The 26,393-nt window shown below is 35.1% G+C and overlaps 1 protein-coding gene across 1 annotated transcript in view; it reads left to right on the top strand.

The window, feature by feature from the left end:
* The window catches only part of LOC135833929 (aminopeptidase N-like), a 56,817-nt gene that overhangs the window by 21,929 nt on the left and 8,495 nt on the right, over positions 1 to 26,393 (top strand). Inside the window, exons 2-6 of the mRNA XM_065347756.1 lie at positions 17,927 to 18,277; positions 21,650 to 21,980; positions 22,777 to 22,935; positions 23,419 to 23,715; positions 23,807 to 23,990. Of these exons, the coding sequence (XP_065203828.1) occupies positions 17,953 to 18,277; positions 21,650 to 21,980; positions 22,777 to 22,935; positions 23,419 to 23,715; positions 23,807 to 23,990 (1,296 nt within the window). The 5' untranslated portion in view covers positions 17,927 to 17,952. The remainder of the gene's footprint in view (positions 1 to 17,926; positions 18,278 to 21,649; positions 21,981 to 22,776; positions 22,936 to 23,418; positions 23,716 to 23,806; positions 23,991 to 26,393) is intronic.

The raw sequence follows: 26,393 nt of genomic DNA, 5'->3' as shown, positions 1-26,393 counted from the left end.
ACTTTCTTTTCCAAATCTCATGATTGTGTAAGTGCGCAGAACGCTACACCACTCAAGTTGGTTCTCTGCGTGAAAATTTCTCTTCATTTTAAAATATTTATACGTACGAGCTATGTGCCTTATACCTACGTATAAGGTTGATGCGAGAACGAAAACTTTATCGGGAATTTTCCGCTGATACAGAAACGACGACGAGAGTTTTCGTGCTTTATCAGCAACGACGAGAGATTTAAGGATAGAATGAGGGTGGGTGGTAGAAGAATCGTTTACAACTGCTTTTACTTCTCTTTTTTTTTATAAGCCGTATAAGGATAAAATCAGCCAAACTTAATGTCTGTCAAAGTAGCTCCGTTAATGGAGAAAAATTGAAGCAAATTTACACTCGCTTGGCTTGAAAGAAGATAAGAAAGGCTCAATCATAACGGGCGAAAACCGAGAATTTTCCCCAAGTTTTCAAAAGTCAGACTTTAGTATCCAAAAAAGTGGTACTTTAATCTTACCCAAGATTTCAGAGAAGTTAATTTTTTCAAAATTTTGAACGTCCAACATAACGTTAAGAATAATCATCGGAATGAGTTCTTGAAAGTCACAGAACTTGGCCCAATATTTCCGGTGCTAAGTTTGATACAATGTACATTTTTTTCAAGTTTTTAAAAGTTGAAAAAAATTGGTCAATTTTTTCTGCGTTTTAAAAGTCTTAAGTAATCAAAAAAGTAATAAAAATAATACAATAAGCAGAAACTGATGATCCCATAAAACTTCATTGAAGCCTCTTCTGTGAAGCGTCCAGAAATTTACATCTACATACAGGAAATAGATGTTGATGGGCAACCTAATACCTGTAAATTCAACAGACCACACGTGCCTCTCAGTTCTCACTGGATACTATTGTACCTTCCAGATGAGACTAAAAAATGACCAACTGTACGTCTCCGTCTCGCAGACGCTAGTTAATCCAACAAGCTAACCAATTTCGAGTTTAGCATAATTAAACAATCCTCCTACGCTTCCATCGAATTGCTTCATTAAGCTTAGTCGCCTCCGATCCTCCATTGTCAAGATTAATGGCAGCGACAATACAGTCGCGCAGCCACCAATAATATTAGGAAATGCACGCTCAATTTTTCCGCTATCATTAGCGCGTCGTCATCGTCTCCAACGTCGTCGACCGTCGTCGTTCTCGAAGCGGAAACCGGTGAAAAAAAAAGCGGAAAAAATTAAGCTATCATCGGTACAGTGACTTGCGAATATTTCAGGCTTCTTTTAACCGAAAACCAGTTCTCATTCCCGTGTGCGTGTGCATCTGCTGTGCATTGACCGGTGACCACTGGTGATATTGACTCTTTTATTCCACCATCGAGCATATGGGCTGGCGTATAAAAGTACGCAAATAAGTATTTGTTTCTGTTTAGATATGTGTATTATGTGTGCAGTGTGCTTATTAATTATTTCACAAATCAGACCGTGTAACAATGATGTTAATTTAAATTAGGTAGGTGGGTATCTATTATTATCAAATATTGTGAGTGGACATGTGCCATACCTACCTAAGTACGAGTAGATCTAAGTACATTATACTTATGCGGGCATTGATTAAAAATATCGTAACTATCAAATTGATCGAAAGGGTGACAAAGGACGGTTGATTTTGAGATGAAATAAAGGCTCCAGTAATTTTCAAAAAAGTCGCTGGAGGCTCTAAAATGACTTGAACCCACCTGAAGTCGTCTTCAGAGGGTGTTAAAATTGGAGTGTAGAGTAAATTTCAGCTTTCCATCTCCATTTGATGAAATTTTGTAAAAATTTAAAGTTTCAAAAATCTGCCGGAGGCTTCAGAAATTTTCAAAAAGTTGCTGGAGGCTCCAAAACGACTTGAAGTCCATCAACAGTCAACTTCGTGGTGTATTGAAATCAGTTTTCAGAATGAATTTCTGCTTTCCAACTCCATTTAATGATATTTTGTGGGAATTTCGAGTTTTAAAAATCTGCTGGAGGCTCCAGTAATTTTCAAAAAAGTCGCTGGAGGCTCTAAAATGACTTGAAATTCACCTGCAATACTTCGTAGCGTATTGAAATTAGTTTTTAGAATAGATTCCAGCTTTAAAACTCCAATTTGATGGGATTTTGTGAGAATTTCGAGTTTCAAAAATCTGCTGGAGGCTCCAGAACTGCTCAAAACGGGTTGAAACTGTTTCCAATCGATTTGTCATGTAGAAAATAGGGTATATCCCAAATTTCAGCTTTCTTAGTCAATTTGGTAACATTTTGATTTTTTCCCTCATTTTTGGCCTAAATTCGATTTTCAAAAATTCACCAAAAATCGAAAAACGCACTTTCACACTTGAAATTTTGACAGGTGATGAATTTTTGCATGATCTTTCGATCTACTTTTTGTAAAGTTTGAAAAATTACGTGCAAGTCCTATGTTGAGACGCAAAATCTGCAATTTCGGCTGACCTGTCAATCAAAATGGCCGCCATTTTGTAAGTAAGGCCAACTTTTTTTGGGGCAAATTTGCTTTAAAATGTTCCTTAGAATGCCCCCTAAATAAGAAAAAAGTTGTCCCGGTTGATCGGCGGTGGGGGGGGGGTGCAATCATTCCTATTGTCATATGCCGGACTAAAATATATGTAGATTAACTTGTTAATGAGTCGAGAATAAGCCTCTCAATTTTTAGCTACTCAAATATATTTCAGCGCCTTGGCAGAAAGTTTGAAAATCTGAAGAAATCGAGAATCGTGCTTGAAGCTTCAGAATGCCTTATGAAATTGTGAAATTCGGTTCGAGGAAGTTGATTAGTTTTGGGACTGATTCCGTCATTTTTATCTACCGTACAAATCGGTATAATTTTTTAAAAGATGCACAAATTCCCCAAAAATGGTAAATTTTGAATGTTTAAAAATTCGCCAAAAATTGAAAAATTGCTTTGGACAACTGGAATTTTGTTTCTGGGAGTTTTAGACCATGCTCTTTCCAAAAATCAAAATCTTAATCAAATCGTAAGCAGACTTCTCAAGTAGTTTCCTCGTAAGTTTTGAAATGACATGTCCCTTTAATTTTTCTGAGAATATTTTTTGTACTTACTTACTCTTAAGCCTAGTTTTAAAAAAAACACTGCGATCGAGAAAAATCAATTTGTTGAAAATCAATGCTGATTGCAACGCTACGCATAATCTTGTTTTCCAACACGTTTGAATTCGGTCGTTAAACTGTTTGAATTGACCATAACGATTGGATTCCATCAATGAAATTATGGTCATTTCACCTGCTGTACATTTCGAATCGAGGTCAAGGTAGTCCAAATGGGAAGTAAACTCCCGCATCGGCGTAAATAAACGTATAAACAGGAACATAAGAGTACCCACGTATTGAATGTATACCTACCTATAGGTGTACCTAAATCCCATGATTCGTTGATTCTTCATCTCCATTTGCACGATATATGAAGTAGGTAGTTCCGTTTCATTCGACTAATTCGATAATTATCGCGTGCACTTGGTTTATGTAGCTACCAAGTTACCAACTTACTACTGATAGACCAACTGGGCATTTCATGTCATGGCTCGTGTGCATGAGCCATCTTTGGATGAAGGTTGCTTGAATTTTGCACGAACTCTTACTCGTCTTCCAAGTTCTAATAATATCACTTATTGTAAAGCAAAAGTATTTACATAAAAATAGCGAGGATATGGCACCTAGGTCTATTTTGGTAGGTATCCGACGAATTGGCAGGTCTTTTTCAAACCAAAAAAGAAAAACGAGAAAAAGAAAGAAAAGGGTAAAAAGATGAGTAGGATTGGGATTTGAGAAATACTCGTAAGCACATACAATAGCTCATAGCTAATTTCAATAAGTTGAGAACTGGCTGTGCGAATGTGCCTTATCAAAGGCACACGTTGTATGGTACGGTTCTTTATGTCAATTCATTTGAAAAACGAATTATTATCGTAGACTCTCCTCTTTTCTTTTGCACCAAAGCGACACACGTACACGTACTACGTCGCTCGTCGCATCGTTAGAGAAGAAGAAAAACTCTATACGCTAAATAGGTTTAGTTGGGTAGTAAAAGGAACGCTAGATATCTTTGCTACATGAATATGGAAAGCAGAATATTTTGTTTGGGGAATACAATAGCTATGTAATTGTTCAGTTGTCTCTTTATCGTGGCAATTCGTCGCTGTTTACTCGTTTTGCAATTAAACGACACATTTTTCATTTTTACCAACTCGCGTATGTTCTGTACTGTACCTCTATACACATAGGTAATATACTCAAGTTGGAGTACGAGACGAGAGGGAGAGGCGATGGTGTTGGCGACGCCGAGAATGCTGAATTGCTGACTTTATGGCTTATTTAAGTGAAACAATTTGATAAATAGACTCGTATACGACGCACGTACGAACTAGTGCTCAAGTTTTTAGCATAAAGCATATTAAACTACGTATATTACATACTTACGAGTATAAAAGGTAAGATAGGAAGTCTTCGGAAACACCGTTTCTTGGCGTAAACGTAAAACGTCCCAAGTATACGAACGTACGAGTACATACGTAGGTATCGCCGCTAATATATTTGCTAGATTTTTATTGTGTGTAGTTCAGGTCACGTATATGCAAGCTAATTTGTCACCCATCTAACTCTCGCGACTATCTAATTTGTCCGAAGATTTACTATCGTGATTTCTAATCTTTTTAACTTTGAGTACCTACCTAAAAAACATTTAATAACCAGTACCAGTATACTTGCAGGTAGGTACTTTCTTATGTTCAAGACGGATGGTGACCAAGTTTCTTCGAAACGGATAATACATACATACCATACCTACCTAGTCTTACTCCTAGAGCTGAGCTAGATTCGCCTTGCAGCTCTCAACAATAATTTTGTAAAATATGAGCAGAGGGAATTTAAGAATATATCGCTCAGATAACAAGGGACGTTTGCAACCTATTGAATCTGATCAAATAAAAATTTGGCTCGCTGAAAGAACATGCCATTCTCACCTCTGAACCAAGTTTCGGGCTTCTGAAATTCATTTTTACATTTTTGGAGAATTTTTGGAAATATTGGGAGAAGCTCCTTGAAATACTTGCTAAGAAACTTTGAGAATATTTCGAACTCATACTCTTTGATTGAGGTAATCAAGCTACAGATTAGAAAAACATGTCCTATAAAACCTCCTAAACTAAAATTTCAGGCGTTGAAGATCATTTTTGGATTTTAGCGAATTTTTGAAAATATAAAATTAAAACAAAAAACTGTTTTAAGAATGATTTTCAAACTTTTTCGTGATATGTAAGTAGGTAGTAGGTACCTAGGTACATTTTTTTGAGCAAAGTCAACCAACGTGGATAATTCCTTCAATCTCACTTTCACTAATCGACAACTAAGTATAACTAGTTTTGGATCATTCTGAAGCCTCCATCAGAGATTTTTTTATTTTCTCTAGAAATTTCAAATCTCTCTGGAAGGACTAAAAATGAACTGCAGCTCCTAAAATTTCGGTCGGTGCTTATTAGGCACTCTCTCGACCGTTTTTGGTGATCACTGCGAAATTTCAGTAGGGTGAGTTAAAAATTGAATATTTTACCGATTTGTGATTTTCAGAAATACTGAAATAGAGTGATGAAAATAGAATTTTCGAAGAAAGGATACGTATCTACTTATTAGTTATTACTGAGCTAAGTACTATTTCAGCTACCATATTTTCAAACGTTCATTAAAAATCAAAAAAATCAACATGAGCATCTCAAAATTTCGTTCTGGAATGTTCATATCACGAGCTCTTTCTGTGAGCCATTAAGTAGGTACCTATTCAGCTCAATAGAGTACGGTTTTTCATTTTTTTTAGAATTTGAAATACCTATATGTAGGTATGTTAATTTTCAATCAGATATTTCAAAATCGAGCTTCACTTTATTTATATGTAGCCTACCCACATCTTACAAGGGTAAAATTTTGTTTACCATTCACCACCAACGCACTGGATTTATTTTCCATTAACAGTGCGAGCACATAAGCCATAGAATATATGCTTTTTATTAAAACGCAAAATTACATAAAATTAAATTTATTTACGTCAGAGTTTCCGGCACATCTTAATGTTTTCTTCCCAAGATGTGACGAAACGTTTGCGCAGATAAATGCCATTTCGTGTAATTTTGCGTGTAATAAAAAACACATGTATGTGTATTGTGTATGGCTTACGGCTCCAATTCGCTGCCATGCTGAACTGAAATGGTAGATACATTTTTGGTTACGAAGCTCGGACATGTTACAGTTTATTTTCCTAGTTACGCTGAAGGTGTTTAAGAATTTCGAAAATTTCTACAGGAACTCGATTTTACAATTACTGGTAAAAATTTTCTAAACTAGACTAAGCTAAATCAAAAAAAAAAACATGCAAAAACCATCACCAGTCAAAATTTTTAGTGCTGAAAGTGATTTTACAATTTTTGGTGAACTTTTGAAAATGCAAATAATGCAATTTTGGCAAAAAATACTGTTACCAAATTTACATTAATAGAAAGCTCAAAGGCGTGCGCTTTATTTCTGACTCCTGGAATCGATTCAGCTCTGGAGCCTGCAGCAGATTTTTGAGTGCAAAAATGTCCATGGTTATTTGGACAGTTTTTATGATATATATATTTTTTTTTCATGGTGGAGGGGGGGGGGGTACTCAAGAATTTCCAAAATATGGAAGGATGCTCCAGAACTCTTTGAAAACACCTCCAATCGTCTCAGCATGTTGAAATTAGGATAGGTAAGTAGTAAGTACATATGTAGTGAATTTTAGCTTTCCAATTTCATCGGTAGACTAAAATTATATGAAAATTTCAGCTTTAAAAAATCTGCTGGAGGCACCTAGACGCTTCAATCGAATTCGAGAAGTCGAAAATTGAGCATCCATCACGCTAAATTGTAGCTTTTTGGACCAATTTGGTAAAATTTTGATTTTATTTTTGCTACAAGGGTAATTCTCAAAAACTGGTAAATTTTGTGCCCACAGAAAATTTCTCAATGGTTTAGCACGATTTTGTTTGTTTGTTTGTTTGTTTTTTTTTGGTCCATACAAGCATCACCTCCCTCACATTTTACACTTGATATTGAGCTGTCCAGCCCCCCTTTCATTGGTGTACATTCGATTTTATACCCCAAAATGTTCTTCGACTTGCCATGTCTCATACTATGTTTTTGAAAATAAATGTTATAAAGTGTTATGAAATCCTTTTTTTTTTTTTGGAAAACTTGACACATTCTCATCATCATAGAACACTAAGGTATATTATTGTGCAAATTGCAATCTTAATAAGTCCATAGGACGCTCACATTTCACATTTGAAAACTGTCTTACAGTTTTTGCGTCAATTTTAGAGCAATTGTTATTTTGCTGACTTCCCAATCCAACATTATTTTCTCCTAAGTGGCTGCACTGGTTCACTGTTCTCATAGAAATGTTACTCCACGCTGTATATTACACAATAATACAAGAAAATTTGACATTTTCTCCCTCCCCACGCCTCACCACCACCCCTACCAAAAAAATTAATCCAGATTCGAACTCTGTGGCCTCAAAAACATATATCGACATATTACACAATAATATAAGCAAGATTTGATATTTTACCTCTCCCCACGCCTCACCCCCACTTCTACAAAAAAATAACGCCAGATTCAAATTCTATGACCTCGAAAACATATCAATCGACATATTACTCATCGATGAGGGTCGAATCCCATAATTATTGCCGTTTTAGGGGGGGTCAGGGCCCACAGTAGGGGAGATTGAATTGAGGCCAACACTAGAAGAATGATCTGGGACACCTATACAAATGATTCCCACTTGAAGTTTTCCAAAAAAATGATTTTTGTTTTTCAAAATTATGCATATCATAATTGACCTTTTTTTTGAAAATTACCCACAAATTAGAATTGGTAAAATTTATCAAAAATGCACAACAGCTAAAATTTTAGCTAGTTTTGTATTTTTGCATTTCATCTTGATAATTCAGTTACGACTGCTTCAAAAATTTGTCTGCCAGTTCGGATGCCTTTCTTGAAAGAAATAAGATTGTGTTGAATACCTACTGAAACAAAATGTTGGAATATCATTTTTAAAAGTTCAATGATTTCAACCAAACAATTTCAAAAATATTTTTTGAAAGTACTCGATAATTTATGAGGATTTAGGAAGGTACTTCACCATATTTTATACACGTAAGTTTAGAAGTCTTTACAAATGAATTTTTTTTTGCAAAATTAATCCTGACGCTGCTATTTTCCACTTTTAATGCCCAGAAGAATGTGACTAAATTTTCAAAAGAAAAATTAGAAAAGTTCAGAATGATCTTCTATTCAAATTTTGAGCTCGACTTTCAGTCAAACCAGAACATTTTTTCCTTCATATTTTTAAAATGTCAGAATTTAATTCAAATGGGTATACGATAGAATCATGATTTATATAAAAATCAATGTCCACATCATCGCACGATGCAATACGAGTATGACCTTTTTCAATGAACTATCCAGAAATCCGAAGCAGGCCTACGTTGGTATCCGAGTAAAGCTTTAAAAATACACGTCGATTTCGTGCGATTAATTTTCAAGCACCGTGAAATCATAAGAAAAATATGTCTATCTGCCAACACGTCGAGGCGATTATCTAAATATTATCATGATATTGCGGTTGATCTGATATCGACGAGGACGATGGATCGATTGATCGCGAGTGATCCATCGTGAAGTACAATTATTCAATTTAGGCTATCATTATTTTTGATACTTACTTGAAAAAAATAAATATAAACTCGGGTACATGAGATGATGTAAATAACGTTAAATACTCGTATGTTTCGACGAATTCGATTACCTATACCATCATAAATGACGCTGTGTGTACCTAGCATATTTATTTATAAGTAACATGCATCGTTGTAAAAATTTTCATTAATCTTCGAATTATTCTGATAGACGTATAGCCTTGAAAATAAACACCCCGTAGATTTCACGCGCTAATACGAGTACATAGGTACCTATATATATCGATACACATTCGAAAATCAAATCGATTTAAACGTGAAAAAAATAATAACATCTGTGAAAATGCTCGAAGGCGATCGAATTCACGCTGATTGTTGATCATCGCCAATGGCTCGATAGCTAATTAGGACTGACGAGCGTGTAGCAACAACGACGAATACCTAATTTCTCTTCCTTTTGTTTGCTTTTGCGACGATATAAATCGTACACCATTACGATGAGGACGAGGATGAGGAGTTGGTTGTTGTGTTTTTAACGAAGTTTTTGCTTCCTGTAGCTATAGTTGAACCTTCGGTGAAACGTGCTTGTAGGGAATTTTCGCAGTTTGCAGTTTTTCTTTTTCATACTTTTGCAATGAAAAAGGCACCTCTTTTTATTTAAAAGAAAATATAAACACGGATTCCAAAAGGTAGATAATTAACAAACAGATTCGAGCGGAAAACAAAAATTAAATCCGATTACAATTTCTTATTAAAAACGGAGTAATGTAAACGTCGTCAGTTCGAGGATGTGGGGGGGGGGGGGGGTTGAGGAGAAAACAACGGAAATTTTAGCAAAAATAACTTCTCGTTGTAATGAAAATATGACGCAATGGTTCATTTTTTATTTTATTTTTACGTAAAGTAACTACCTGGGCGCCTGATCGTCATCTTACATACGTGTACGAGTAGGTACGTGGTATGTACGAGTACGATGGCTGTAAAGCTCTTCTTTGTTGTAGGTAAAGTATTACGTTATATTCCCATGGTATATGTTTGGAGATATGCGTGTATTGCACATACTATACTATAAGAGAGTATGTACCTCTACCTACATGTACTGCATATACAATATTATAGGTAGTAGGAACACACATACAAGTATATGTTGTGTTGTTGTATATACCAACATCCGCCTTTTTACATATTATCGTATGGTATACGAGTTAATAATTTATTTTACATATACGTGTACGACTCACAGTCACAGTACGTACTCTATATACAGACACTACCTGCGCAATGTACACGCTCAAATGTCTGGGAAATACATACTTGTCGTAAATACTTATACGCTGCTCGAGAAAAAAGCAAAAAAAAAAAAAAAAAAATCGAACCGAAATATACATACATAAGAGTTATAAAAAGATTGAGAACTCTGAAAGATGGTTATAAAGGAAAATTACGCGATATGCAGCAAAAATTACTTGGTACCTGATACGAATATTGCGACGACTAAATCGTCTCGAGTAGGTACATCTACATAGGTAGGCCTATAGCTGTACGTAATTTCAATTAATCTACTCGACGATATAATCGAGTTAACAAGAAGAGTGCGTAAAACTTTCGCGAGCTATAGAAAGAAAACTTTTAGCTTGACAAAGTTTCACGTTGCCAACTTAATTCACTACTCGCTTTGCGTAATTTTTTAAAATTATTTTTTGATAATACAACGATGAAGTACCTGCGACGACGAGAGTGGCTCGGAGTATTCTGTTTTGATTTAGTAAGCACAAGCAGCGAACGAGTCTTAAAAATTTATCACCTCGTTGTCTCAACTTGACGTTTAACTTGGCATTATAGTAACTTAGGTACCTCACTTACCTGGGTTCAAAAGCGATGTAGCCTTATACATGAACCGTAAAACTATAAACGCGAGTGTGGTTTTAAGGGTGGTAGTTGCAGCTTTTTTTCCTTAAAAAGCAATACGTAGACTTGGTAACTTTTCAAATTAATGTTTTAGTACTCTTCGTCGTCGCCTTTAGTAATACTGATGTCGTCGTATTTGAAAGTATAGAAAGAACGAGAAGAGAGGAAGAAGTGAACATAGGTATTCATTCATTGGATAATAACGCTAAAGGCAATTTGTATTTCTTATTGAGACGAATAATTTATTGAATAAAAAAAATAGAGAGAAGGGTGAGGGTGAAGTAGGAGTAATGCCCCTTAGGTACTCTTTTTTGATGGGACGAACTTGCAAAAAATTCTCATCGAGAGCTTTTTAATATTTCCCAATTTATCAAACTTTTGAAACGAATGAACAGCCCAACACATTTTCAAAATGTTTATTTTCATCCTTAACGATTTTTTTATTATATAAATAATTTAAAATAAAAGTTGAGAAGCTCGTCGAAGAAGAAAGACTTATTTTTTCAGTGAAGAAAAGTTCAGAAGGCAGAAGCTCGTATAAAAGTTTGTAGACAGGTGTCAGGTACTAGGCAGGCATAGAAAAAATTAGTTTGGCTGTGTGGAATTTTCAAAAAAAAAAAAAAAAAAAATTGTTCAATGGATTAAAGTGAGCCTCAAAATGCTTTTGAAATTGAAATCAAGGTATAGGTACCCATTATTGGAAAAACGCAATTTGAAAATTTTTCCCATTTTTTTTCAAATTCGTGAGAAATTTCCAATTTTTACGAACTTGAAAATTTTGTAGGACCCAATTTTTAATTTCGCATCTGAAAATTTCTATGAGCCTCAAAAATAAGCATCTCGACTATGTTGCTGATGTAATTTTACTTCAAAAATGAAAATGGGATATGGGATTTGAGGAAAGGGAAAGGCTCAAAATTTGGTGTTTTCAATTTAAAATGTTGGTAAGTATTTTTGAGCAGGTACCCTGAGTACGTTTCTGACATTATTTTGCTCCAGAATGAAAATGAACCCTGAAGAGGAAAGTATATGAAGCTATTTTAATATCATTTCACTACAACGATGAAAAGACACCCCCAGATGAAATAGGAAAAAGTTAGTTAGGTCTTTTTATAACAAATCAGCCTAGCTGGTTTTCGTTTCAGTTACTTACTGCGAATTTGCTTAACATTTTTCTGTAGTTTGCCTATTATGTATTTAGAAAAAAAAATTATTCCCATCATTGCCCCCACCCCCACCCTTGGCAAGTGAAATTTTTCGTCATAATGTCCGAATTTGGGGTACAAATTGCTCGAGACCCCTGAAACTGAAGGATAGTTGGACTCTTTCAAAAACTTAATTTTTAAAAATTCTCCAAATTTCAATGCTACAAGTGCTTTTGATTTCAAAATTTGAAAAAAAAAATCCAGAAAGAATACATTTTTATGATATTTTTAACGGTGAACATTTCTTGATGGGATTACTCACAATAACTGGAGATTTTTTTCCTTTACTTACCTAGTTATAATTATAATGGAAATAATAATAATTTCAGCAAAATTTTTTTTAAAATAAATTTTCTGAAAATGGAACATTTGTTCGTTCAGTTTTATAATCCAGGCAAAACATTCGATACGAAATAATTTTCACATAGGTATCTTTTGAATTAAAAAAAACATCAAGTACGTAGGTACTTAACCAGGTCTGGTTTTATCAAAATTGTATAAATTCAAAAATATTTGTATTTTATTAGCATAAATTTAAATTCACGAAATGCAATAAATTTAAGCACGTACATAAATAGGTAGGTACATATATCGTACTTACCTATCTATAAGAAGGTAATTTCATATCCGAAAAGATGTAGAAATACTTGAACATTGAGATTGATTTAATTTTTATGCAATTTTATCAATCTCTGTCCAAAAAATTGTCGAGATGTAATTACATCTTGTTTCTGGTTTTTCTAATGGATTATTTTTCTCATGAAATGTTCCATAATAGTTGAATCACGTGTCAAAAATTGAACAACTCAAATTTTTTCCTCGAAAGTCGAACATAAGACTTTTAGTGGAAAAAACTAATTTTACGTGAAAAATTTCCCAGGAAAAATTCTAAGCTCGAATCCTCGTTGGAATATTTTTATATTGCAAAGTAGGCTTTCTCGTGGTTTTTGCAGCATCACCATATGTAGATAACTGTTTCTGCGAGTTTGGGTATCTACATAAAAAATTTAAAAGAAGGATTTCGATAACGTACTATCGCATTTAGCATTTTTCATCTCGAATGTTAGAATGTTGGAAGTTTCTTCGGCGTTTAAGAACATATCTATAGGTACGAGAAAACTGAACGTAATTCAAAACAAATAGGGTGGAAGAGTAAACTTATTTGAATTTTCACTGCGTACGAATCTGCTATTTAAAAATTTTATTTGTTTTCAATTATAAAAATGCTTCGATATCGAAAATACCTACTAGTAGGTAACTGAGCATAGAATAAATATCGGAGGGGAAAAAAAGGTACCTAGGTGGATAGCATGGATACGAGTTTTAGTTTGAAAATAAAAAACGGAGTTTGTTTAAAAAATAATTCGCTGTAGAATGGCTAGTAAAGCGTAACATGGGCCTTTGCAGAGTCACCGTCGCGTTGCTCCGCTTCTCGTATACCTATACAACGAGAATTAAATATGAAATAATTATAAACGACTGTATCATCTGCGTCGATTCGCTTTTATAGATACCTATGGCCTATGGGTAGTTGTTGATGGGTATTGGGTATATAGTGGAAAGAATAAAACTTTTAACGACACGATCGTATTCGTATCGGACACGCCTGTGATCACGATTAATTATTCATTACGTAACCGCGCTGCTTACTCATCGTATCGTTCACTAGACGATGTTATCGATTAAAGCGGAAAGGATGTCGTCTTTTTCTTCTGCTTTTGTTTTCATTGTTATTGTCGTCGTTGTTGTCATTTTTTCCACATCATTTTCTTACACGAAATCAGTTTTTTCTCCATATCGTTTCAACGTACATCCAGCGCCCGGACTTGTGCTACACGGAGCTATGGAGCCTGGGCGAATGAGCGATCGTTCGTCGAGATGTTGGTCTACGTTGAAAAACTTTTAACGTCCAAGTTCAACGACGACGATTTCAACAGCCACCTGTTCACTATTTGGCTCTCTTGGCTAGCTTTTCACTCATACTCGTATAGTATGTTCCCTTTTTCGTACATTGTAGGTTCGCTGCTATATCCATTACTATACAAGAATTCTATTACGGTTAATGGGTTTTCGAGCTTATTCTGGCTGGTGGAAAGTGCAACAAGGCGGCAATTATTTCGACACAGAAGTACACTTAAAAACTCGGTACATGTACATTGTACGATGTACACGAGTCATACGTGGAATGTATAAAATGGATTACGAAATTGTCGACGACTCACCATACGAGCATATTAGTAGAGGATGGAGCGGGCCGCGGATTAAATTTTAATCGTCTTTCGGCGTGTCGATATTGAAATACCATACATTGTAGTTTTACGACGTGATGCGACGATCGCATCTTTCGTACCGTATCTCGATCTCCTTACGCGTTTAGTCATCGTAAGTACATAGATACGAGTAGGTACATTACGTAATGAAGGTTTATTTTGTTGAAAATGCTTACAAATATATACCTACCATTCGTATGGTATCGATCTAGCAAAGACGTAGAAACGACGAATCATCCAGCGTTATCCTTCAAATACCTATATTGATGATATTTTTCATCAAATTGATGACTAACTCTTTCGCAAAGAACGTCGAGGTGTTCAGCAGGAATTTTTAGAGAACTTTTACGAGAATTTTTATTTCACAGTATGCCTCAAAATTTTTCACATACGGTGCTATACGTCTTCGTATGAATGAAAATAAAAAAATAATTTCATGCCATTGGGTTTAGGTATGTAGTTACTATGGTATAAGTTACGAGAACTTCACTGGGGAGTAAACATTCTGACGCAGAAAAATTAGACCAAAAACTGAAAGATTAAATCAAAAAACGAATATGAATCTATAAAAATTCTGAGAATAAAATCAAAACCTGAAAATCAATTAGAAAATTCTAAGCATGACCAAAAACTAAAAAAGAATTCAAATATTTTGAAAATGAAATTCGAAAGTGCAGCAACGCAAAACTCAGCAGATGAAGTCAGAATAGTTCTTTGAATATAAAATCAAAAGGGTCATTCCATGTCAACTCAACGAAAAAAAGTCGATTTTGAAAGGCATGTCTTTCGATTTCGCTCAATTTTTTTCACAATATATACCCACCCAGTAAGTGAGAACCCCGCAATTAGTTTGGTCCCAGCCCCCTCAGGGGGGTGGGTGGGGGGCTTCCATTATTTTCACACTGTCTCGAGGTACTCAACTTCAGCAGCCCATTCCTCCAAAACTATGATACTTTGATCAAAACTGATTTCACAGTTCGAAAGGGTATTGCATTTTGAAAATTTCAAAAGTTGATAGTTGAACTTTTAAATTGGAAGTTTAAATTTCAAAATGGCGCTGTAAGTGGGAGCTACCATTTAAAATTTTGAAAAAATTTCCATAGATGTATCTTTTGATGCTTTTTCGAAATATTTAAGTTTCGAGATGGGATCTTTCAATGGAAGAGGAGTACCCTCACCCCCAATTTTGGGCGAAACTTTTGAAAGAAAATCTGGGGCATGTGATATATCGAATTCTATGTTTTTGGTGACGCTAAACACGAATATGACATTAAATTTTTTATAGGATCCCATCCTCGTCCCCCAGCACCTCCCCAAGGGGGATAAAAGTTCAATTGTTCGTGCGACACATGGAATAGTATGTTTCTGGTGACGCTGAATACGAATATGACGTCAGATTTTTGATTGCACCCCATCCACGGCCCCCAACAATTTTTTTTGACTTTTACCTATTGGGGAGAGGTTCTGGGGGCCACGGGTGAAGTCGATTTGAAAAACTATGGCAATATTCGTGTTCAGCGATATCGAAAACATACTATTTCATGTGTCACATAAGTAACCATTTTTTGGGTGGGGGTCACCCCCTTTGGGAAGGTGCTGGGGGCCGTGGATGGGGTCCTATCAACCATCTGACGTCATATTCGTGTTCAACATCACCTAAAACATAGAATTCAATATATCACATGCCCCAGATTTTCTTTCAAAAGTTTTACCCAAAATTGGGGGTGGGGGTGCTCCCCCTCCATTGAGAGATCCCATTCAAAAAAGCACCAAAAGGTACATCTATGGAAATTTTTTCAAAATTTTAAATGGTAATTCCCACTTACAGCGCCATTTTGAAATTTGAACTTTCAACTTTTGAAAATTAGAAAATGCTTAGAAAGTTCTAAATGCAATGCTCTTTTGAACTGTGAAATCAGTTTTGATCAAAGTATCATAGTTTTGGAGGAATCGGCTGCTGAAATTGAGTACCTCGAGACAGTGTGAAAATAATGGGAGCCCCCACTCGCCTCCTGAGGGGGCTGGGACCAAACTAATTGCGGGGTTCTTACTTACTGGGTGGGTATATATTGTAAAAAAAATTTGAGTGAAATCGAAAGACATGACTCAAAAACGTTGGTTGAGTTGACATGGAATGACCCAAAAGTTGAAACTTTGATTGAAAATACCGAAAATCATCCGTCCGTACCTACCATATAAAACTGAAAGTGAACGTGAAACTGAAAATTCGAAAAGTGAAATCTATAAAACAGAAAATTAAAATTGATAATTCCAAAAATTTGGACAAAAACTCATCGCAAAGATTGAAATCGAAAAGTCGCGAATGATAAAACTGAAAACTCTGAAAATATTAAATCAATAAGTTAGTAACCAAAAATAAAACTGACAAAATTTGAAAAATAAAATATAAAGCTAAATACCTATAAAATCAAATGCAGGAAAAAAATTAAAAATTCTAAAAATCAAATCAAAAACTGAAAATGAAAATTGAAAAATTGAAAATTGTGAAAATCAGACCAAAACTGAAAACTCAGAGAATGAAATAAGAAATTAAAAGTAAAATCAAAAACTCTGAAAATGAAACAAAAACTGAACAAAAAATCAAAAGCAGAAGAAACTTAGAACTAAAAGTTCTAAAAATCTGGCTAAAAATTGAAAATGAAATCGAAAATAATGTAAAACTGTAAATTCCAAGAACGAAATAAAAAACTGAAAATTTTTTAATAAAATATTCCAATAGCTTCTGAAAATTTGAGCGTTATAAACAGTAAAATAATAAAATGAAGGCCACTAGATATTTGTTCAAATTAAGGAAGGGTACTTATACAGTTTTTGGAAAATTTCCCCATTTTGAAATTTTCACAGCAACTGTACAGTTTTTCCAACTTTTTTTTTAGGTAGGTAGCTATCCATATTATCCAACTTGAATTTTGCTTGGGAGATGTGTCATGTCATCACCCTGTCTATGACAAGTGTCTGAATATTACCACAGCCCAAAGTTCAGGTAGAAATGTCTTATTAAAGAGCTAAAGGTACTGTATTTAGATATGAAAGATATTACTTCTGCCTCGAGACACCTAGCACCTACTCGTGGTAATGAGAAAAGTTTCGAACATAAAATGCAGAATAATATGATACACCTAGTTATACTTAGATGTATCTACTTGTACCTACCTAGTTGGTTCTGGGAAGGATTGTTCAAAGTCCTTGTATAAAAATTTTTTCTTCGAATATCAGATACCCACTGATAAGTAGGTAATAACATGGTCTGTACAAACTATACTTACAATAATAAATTCCGTCTAAAATTAGGTAACAAATGTGATTATTTTGGCTGTGTTGGTTTTCTTGCTGGATGCGAAGTTTCTCACAAACGTAATCATCAGTATCAAGGTGTCAAGCAGCAAACCAAGAGTCTCGACTTTTATTATGGTAATTAAGGTAACAACGAGCAAAGTCGACGATTCGATGACATAACGTGACATTCGACATTGGTTTTTCTTTCGTTAGTTTGTCATCTTCGCGCGATCGCGGAAAAAATTAAACCAACTCTCGGTGTAACAACTACGTACAAATAGGTAGGTATACGTCGCGTAATATTCCCACATAAAGACTGGTACCTAGTACCTATAGTACCTATAGTACCTACCTAATTCGTAGAACGACTCTGCGACTATTCGAATGCATCTTGCGAAACATTTTCCTGGCAAATTTTGCTCATTAAGGTATATGCTAAAAAATATGCGACTTTTTTATTTATTAATTTGTTTATTTATTTATTTTGCAGCTCAATTACACGCAGAGCGGTTGTGAATGACTCACATACCGGAAGTGCTGGAGGTAATGGAGGGCGGCGACAATTCTACGTCCAAGAAGACCGAACGGGTTCTTCGAGTGCCGTATATTCTGGTCATCTTCGTCAGCATTGTGTTCTTACTTTCACTTTTAGTTTCAACCTTTCTGTTCTACAAGTATATGTCATGCTGCGAGGAAAATTCGGCCAGCGTTTCCGAGTACGATGGAGATTTCCGAGCTTTACAAGATTTCCATACAGCCAAGTCGACCAGAAACGTAAGACTACCCAGAGCCGTCGTACCGGATTCGTATCGTCTCAAAATTATACCGTTCATTTGGGAAGGTAAGACTACATAACACACTAGGTACCTACTACCTACTCTATACAGCTACAGCAGGGTGTGATAGAAAATCGAATTCGTATTAAAGAAGATAGCGTGATATATTACCGCTATAGTGCAAATAAATTGGCCTCCAGGGATTGAGTATAAACTTTCGTTACAAAGATACTTGCGAAGTGCGAATATTACTATATGAAATCAACAAATCAGCGAACGAGCGAAATATTCACATCGTGCAATGTAACTGAACTGCTTTATATGCTCACTAACAGTCGATATACGAGTACCTCTACCTATTCATCAAAAACACCACTAAATTGGTAGACTAATTGAACAACCATTAATTCAAAAAACAGACCTGAATCTGAAAATCAAAAGTGACAAAGGAAAGAACTATGTAAACTCCCCAAAGAAGAACTTTGAATAAGCCTTTTTGCATTAAGTATACTTTATTCGTACTACTATGAGACTTTTGCTTGGGAAACTGTAGCCGCCCTGCACTCCGCTTCTTATTCCCAGTATCAGGTCTGAATTACCGGATTCTCGAGATGTTTAATTAGGTCATATGTTATACAATTTGAATCACGTCTGATATTTGCTTCCTGCTAATTTGTTCATTATCTCATTACTTTATTCACCTATTGAAATGAAATCACGAGAAAAAAATTACTTTCAATTTTTTTTTGAGAAAATCAACACTCTAAAGTACTAAGTATTGCTTTTATGGAAGAAAAGCATTCGCACGTGGTATCTACTTATGACACATTTTTTACACGAGTGAAAATGTGTCCTTGAAAACCACTACATCAGTGACTAACCAAATGAACTTGAATTTTTTTCGTTCAAATTGCAAATTGGTAGGTATTACTCATACATACCTGTAAAATCGAACAAGTATAGGATTCGCATTTTTGCTACGTATGATTTTTTTTTGAAGAAAAAAAAAAGTTGATTTGTAAATGTAAAATTTAATTTCCCGAACTTACATTAAATGACCAAAAACTGATGAAAGGAGGAGTAGTTGCGATAAGGCCATTTTTTGGCACCAGTTAGTTATCGACTCAACCACTATTAAAATGTTGTAATGAATGTACGAAATACGAATCCGTGGTTAGTTAACCCAAAATGACCATTTTTTAGGCTCCAAGGGTTCCCAAAGTTGCGAATAAAACATAATTTTTGGGAACCACTTAGTATTATTTTCAAAAACTTTTTTAGCATAAAATATCTGTTTGAACCAAACAAACATTATGGGAGGTTATTTTCTTACTTTAGACCCTCGTGGGCAAAAATTGAGGGGTTTCAATTTTTTGAAAATTTTAGAACCACTATTTTGGACCTACCCCTTCGAACCCCGCTAAAAAGCTTTTTACAGTTTATTAGTATCTGAAAGACCCTCCATCCTACCAAATTTTCAGCTCAATAAAATTTTTTGCTGGTACTCAAGAATCCAATTTTTCAATTTTTCGTTATTTCGATATTTTGAGAACCCCTTGAAAACTAGAAACCTGCAATTTGCGCCAAACGTAACGTTCTGAGGTGTATATTCGATTATTTAAATGAAAAAGTTGAATTAAGCTCCCTAGCTGTATATTTGTAATTTTGAACCCTTTTTTTGGAGCCCCCCCCCCATTTTAGGCACTCCTAAAAATGGCGTTTGCGCATATTTTTTCAAATGAATTGAAGAATTTACATTTGAAACACACAAGCAAGTGCTCGATAATTTTTCGTATGATTTTTTCAGTAAGGTAACTTTCAAAATTGAGCTATTTTAAATCAAATTCTGAGATTTAACTATTCGAAAAGACGTGAAAATAACGTTGTCATAATAAGAAGTAAAAATGCCAGAATTTGACCTAAAATAGCTCAATTTTGAAAGTTACAGGAAAAATCAAATGAAAAATTATCGAGCACTTGCTAGTGTGTTTCAAATGTGAATTCTTCAATTTATTTGAAAAAATATGCATAAACGCCTTTTTTAGTGGTGCCTAAAGTGGGGGGCTCTAAAAAAAAGTTCCAAAATTACGAATATACAGGGAACTTAATTCAACTTTTTCATCCAGATTATCTATTTGGGCCGCGAAGCGGCCAGGAGGCGGAGCCCCCTAGTTTAATATATACCTCAAAACGTTACGTTTGGCGCAAATCGCAGGTTTCTAGTTTTCCAGGGGTTCCCAAAATATCGAAATTACGAAAAATTGGAAAATTGGATTTTTGACTTTTGAGTACCAGCGAAAATTTTTATTGAGCTCAAAATTTGGTAGGATGGAGGTCTTTCAGATATTAATAAACTGTAAAAAGCTTTTTAGCGGGGTTCGAGGGGGTGGGTCCAAAACGGTGGTTCCAAAATTTTCAAAAAATTGAACCCCCCCCCCATATCTGCTCCCAAGGGTCGAAAATAGAAAAATCTCCTCGTATAACGTTTATCGGGTTCAAACAGATATTTTACGCTACAAATGTTTTTGAAAATGATACTCAGTGGTTCCTAAAATTATTTCTTTATTCACAACTTTGGGACCCCTGGAGCCCAAAAAATGGTCATTTTGGATTAACCAACCACGGATTCGTAATTTGTACATTCATTACAACATTTTAATAGTGGTTGAGTCGATAACTAGCTGGTGCCAAAAAATGGCCTTATCGCAACTCCTCCTTTGAGAGACAAACATTGCATGAAAAATTTTCAAAAATATGTGAAATAATAATAGAAAAAAAAGCAATAAAATCAAAAGTAGATAATTTAATTTCAGTAAAATTTGACAAAGTGTGGAAAAAATTGAGTAAAGCATCAATACCTAAAATTGACAACAAGAAAAATTGAAATCACTTTAAGTCATCGAAAGGTGATCAAATTTTAGTAAAAACTGAAACTAGCCAAAAATTGCATGAAAAAAATTTTAAAACATGAAAAGTGATACGAAAACACACAAAAGAAGCATCAAAGTCAATAAAAATTAAGTACCTAACTACCTACCTACTTATTGGGAATGGAATGAAACTGTAAAAATTTGTCAAACTATTATATGGTCAAAATTGCATAAGGAATTAACATTAAAACACGTCAAACTTGAAAACATGAAAAATGCGTTAAAATCACTTTAAATAGCAGTAAAGACTATGGTTAAATTTCGGCAAAATTTGGCAAAAATTCAATTAAAAATGTATCAAAAACATATGTAGTTAATATAAGACTGAGAAACATAAATTTAACGACGCATTAAAATTTTTGCAAATCAGGTAGAAATTATGAAACTTTTAGTAAATCTCGTCGAGGGAAACCTCAAGTCGAAATTCTGCCAACTACACATAAATCACTCTCACCATGTTTTACACAGTACATACAGTACAGCTTATTAACTCGTTGTTGATTTCAGGTAATTTCACGTTTAACGGCGAAGTATCAATTGTGGTGAACATAACCGAAAGCACGAAGAATATCACTCTGCATTCGCTCAACTTGAACATTTCGCAAGCTCAAATCTTCAAGTTACCAAAACCAATACCGAACGAACCTTTTGGAAGAGAAGAAGAGGTGGAAATATACGGTACATCTGAAGACAAAGAACGTCAGTTCTTCATCTTGCATTTCGATCATTATTTGGAAAAGGACTCTCAGTACAGAGTGTTCATTCGATACGATGGTATCATTAATGATAACCTGCAAGGATTTTACCGAAGTTCCTACAAAATGGGAAGTCAGACGAGGTGAGTCTTTTGAACGAAATTGTGCGTTTAAATACCGAGTTAACCAAAAACAATAGGTTAGCTGTGTAATCACAACTGGTAATAGGCAATACTTTGAACGACTAGGTACCGCATCGTGTGTTGTGTTTTGTATGTATATTTAAATAATTTTCATAGGGGTACTTAAATGTATGGATGGTTATGTGGTGTAATTGAAACCGTTTATACCTATCTAATAATATGAATTTTTGCCAGTGCTTTCTTAAGCATTTAAATCATGTTCGACGAAAAGTATTTGGGCTGTGGGTAGGTACTGGGATAGTAGTGGGTATTTTATGGAATACCTACTCTGCGATGTTTATTAATAATAAAAAGTAAACTAAAAAATAACGTTAGAAAATGTTTTTAAACTATTATCAGTTGCTCTGGAACAGAAAATTATACGTCATCGTGAGTTCATATTTACTCTAGCGTGCCTATAGGTACTTATACTTTGCATATAGAATTTAAAAATTAAATTAAACGCGGAATTCGAATTAGATTTTAAAACGCTCTTACTTCTGGAGCCAGTAATAGCCACGAGATAGCTAGTTAGCTACCTAGGTGCGCAATTTTTCTTTCACTCGTTAATAAAATTTCAATATATCTCGTAACGGATATCGTCATTCGACGAGAAACCTTCATCGACTTGGACTCGCCAATGAAATCAATTCACCATAGGTAGCATGGGCTCGCTTTCAATTTCAAGTTGTGATTCATTTCCTCGTCAATTATCGATTGAGTATCGATATATCTATTATTTTTTTTTTGCTCGCAGGTGGATAGCGGTAACTCAATTCCAAGCCACTGATGCCAGACAAGCATTCCCATGTTTCGACGAGCCAGCATACAAAGCCAAATTCACGCTGAGTATCGCAAGATTATCGAATATGACAACTTTATCGAACATGAGAGTTTCCGAATTCGCTAGAAAAATGTAAATTTCAAATTCCTCAACTACCTATACTCAAGTATCGTTAGTTTTGAATCGTTTGTGAAATTATTCTATGACGAATTTATTCCATTTTCGATCCGAATAACCGATAAAATTGACCTTGATACGACGACGTAACCGGTTTCCGACGACAATTTCGTAGTGGTTATATCGATTTCCAAATACTGCTCTCCTCTTGGAGCACGATGATGCACAAGATGATGATGGTTTACAATTACTACGAAGCATAGAATGATAATAAGTATGGTACGACGAAAGGGAAAAAACACGTGGTGGTTTGTTGAATGCACGTGGAGTGTCTTGTGTAGGTTCTACCTATACGATGATAATTAGGCTGGACTGCATGAGGCGTTTCAGGGTTGAATGGTTGCGAATAATGGGAAACTATTGTTTCGGAGGTTGCGTCGTCGTTAGTGGTAATGTACACGATAATGAGCGTCTATTTTTCTTTATCTCTTTTTCAAGGATCGGATTACCGCCGGATTATGTGGTGGATATTTACGAAGAATCCGTACCAATGTCTACGTATTTAGTGGCCTTTGCCGTTGTGGACTTTTACCAACTGTCGGAGACCAAATTCCACGTATGGGCTCGTCAAGAAGCGATTGATCAAGCTCGTTACGCTTTAACCGTTGGATCGAAAGTTTTAACATTTTACGAGGATTATTTTGATATTAAATTTCCACTGCCTAAAATGGACATGATAGCGTTGCCCGATTTCAATTCGGGAGCTATGGAGAATTGGGGATTAATTACTTTCAGGTACCTATACGTACCTAACTATAATGTGATTTGCAAGCTTTTCTGTTCATTGTGAAGTAAAAGCTTATCTGAAGGATTGACTTATTTTCAGAGAGACGACAATGTTGTATAAGGAAGGCGTCTCGACCAGATTTAATAAAGAAGACGTGGCCACGGTTGTAGCCCATGAGTTGGCTCACCAATGGTTTGGAAATCTAGTCACTCCAGATTGGTGGTCGGATTTATGGTTAAACGAAGGATTTGCCACTTACATGGAGTACATCGGAACTGATAATGTAAGTTATAAAGATTATTGCGTGTTTTTAGTCCGGCATATGACATTAGGAGTAATTGCACCCCCTCGCCGATCCTCCGTGAAAAATTTTTTCTTAAAGGAGACATCCTAAGAAATGTTTTAAAGCAAACTTCCCCAAAAAAAAGTTGGCCTCACTTACAAAATGGCGGCCATTTTGATTGACAGATCAGCCGAAATCGCAGATTTTGTGTTTTAACGTAGGACTTGCACGAACTTTTTCAAACTTTACAGAGGTAGATCGAAAGATCATGCAAAAATTTATCGCCTGTCAAAATTTCAAGCGCTAAAGTGCGTTTTTCGATTTTTGGTGAATTTTTAAAAATCCAATTTACGCCAAAAATGAGGGAAAAAATCAAAATTTTACCAAATTGACCAAGAAAACTGAAATTTGAGATATACCCTATTTTCGACATGCCAAATCGATTGGGAACGGTTTCAACCCGTTTTGAGCAGTTCTGGAGTCTCCAGCAGATTTTTGAATCTCGAAATTCCCACAAAATTCCATCAAATTGGAATTGTATAAAGCTAAAATTTATTCTAAAAACTAATTTCCATGCGCTACGAAGTACTGCAGGTGAATTTCAAGTCGTTTTGGATCCTCCAGCGACTTTTTGAAAATTCCTGAAGTGTACAGCAGATTTTTGAAACTTTAATTTTTCACAAAATTTCATCAAATGGAGATGGAAAGCTGAAATTTACTCTACACTCAGATTTTAACACCCTCTGAAGACGACTTCAGGTGGGTTCAAGTCATTTTAGGGCCGCCAGCGACTTTTTTGAAAATTACTGGAGCCTCCAGTAGATTTTTGAAACTTGAAATTTTCCCAACATAAATTTATCAAAATGGAGTTGGCAAGCTGAAATTTACTTCGCAGACTACATGGTGGTTTCAAATGGTTTTGAAGCTTCCAGCTACTTTTAGGAAATTTCAATTTTCCAAAAAAAACGTCATACAACCTTTCAAAAAGTTGCTGGAGGCTCCAAAACGACTTGAAATTCACCAGCAGTCGACTTCGTAACGTATTGAAATTAGTTTACCGAATGAATTTCGATTCTCCATCTTGGTTGGATAAAATTTTGGGGAAATTTCAAGTTTCAAAAATCTACTGGTGGCTCCAGTAATTTTCAAAAAAGTCGTTGGAGCCTCTAAAATGACTTGAAATCCACCAGAAGTCGTTTTCTGAGGGTGTTAACTGTGAAGTGTAGAGTAAATTTCAGCTTTCCATCTCCATTTGATGAAATTTTGTGAAAAATTAAAGTTTCAAAAATCTGCTGGAGGCTTCAGGAATTTTCAAAAAGTCGCTGGAGGATCCAAAACGGCTTGAAATTCACCAGCAGTACTTCGTAGCGTATGGAAATTAGTTTTTAAAATAAATTTTAGCTTTACAACTTCAATTTGATGGAATTTTGTGGTAATTTCGAGTTTCAAACATCTGTTGGAGGCTCCAGAACTGCTCAAAACGGGTTGAAACCGTCTCCAATCGATTTGGCATGTCGAAAATAGGGTATATCCCAAATTTCAGCTTTCTTGGTCAATTTGGTAAAATTTTGATTTTTTCCCTCATTTTTGGCGCAAATTCGATTTTTAAAAATTCACCAAAAATCGAAAAACGCACTTTAGCACTTGAAATTTTGACAGGAGATAAATTTTTGCATGATCTTTCGATCTACCTTTGTAAAGTTTGAAAAAGTTCGTTCAAGTCTCATGTTGAAACGCAAAATCTGCGATTTCGGCTGATCTGTCCATCAAAATGGCCACCATTTTGTAAGTGAGGCCAACTTTTTTTTGGGAAAGTTTGCTTTAAAATGTTCCTTAGGATGTCCCCTTTAAGAAAAAAGTTGTCCCGGAGGATCGGCGGGGGGGTGCAATTACTCCTATTGTCATACGCCGGACTATTTGGAATTCAGATTTGGTCTGAAAACCTAAAAATAAGAGCTCAATCAAATTTCAAAAATTCGGTTCACATTTTTATAGAAATTCTTTGTTAAGCACCCACAGTTTAGTTTGGTGGTTTTGATATTAGATTTTCATCATTTTTTACTCAGATGATTTTCTTTTCAAAATAGGTTCCAGAGCACTTCTATTTTTTAATAATTTGTCAAAAATTAAAAAATCGTTTTTGCCAGCTGAAATTTTTACTGATGGAGTTTTCAAACACACTTTTGTTCGTATCAGAAGAGGATACCTCGAGTCATTCTCAGGACCTTTAAACGATTCTTGTATTTTTCAATTTTTAAAAAATTAAAAAAAAAATTAATCCAATTTTTGAAATTTGTCCTCGTCGATTTAAACTTGTAGGTATTTTTCAATTTTAATTCAAAGTGATCAACGAGTTCCACGATGAAAATTTGAGAATTCACAAAAATTTTCTGTGTTTGAAAT

This window comes from Planococcus citri, chromosome 2 (genome assembly GCF_950023065.1).
Source record: "Planococcus citri chromosome 2, ihPlaCitr1.1, whole genome shotgun sequence".
Taxonomy (NCBI): Eukaryota; Metazoa; Arthropoda; class Insecta; order Hemiptera; family Pseudococcidae; genus Planococcus; species Planococcus citri.
The sequence above is the reverse complement of the archived record's forward strand: the minus strand, read 5'-3'. Positions and strand labels throughout refer to the sequence as shown.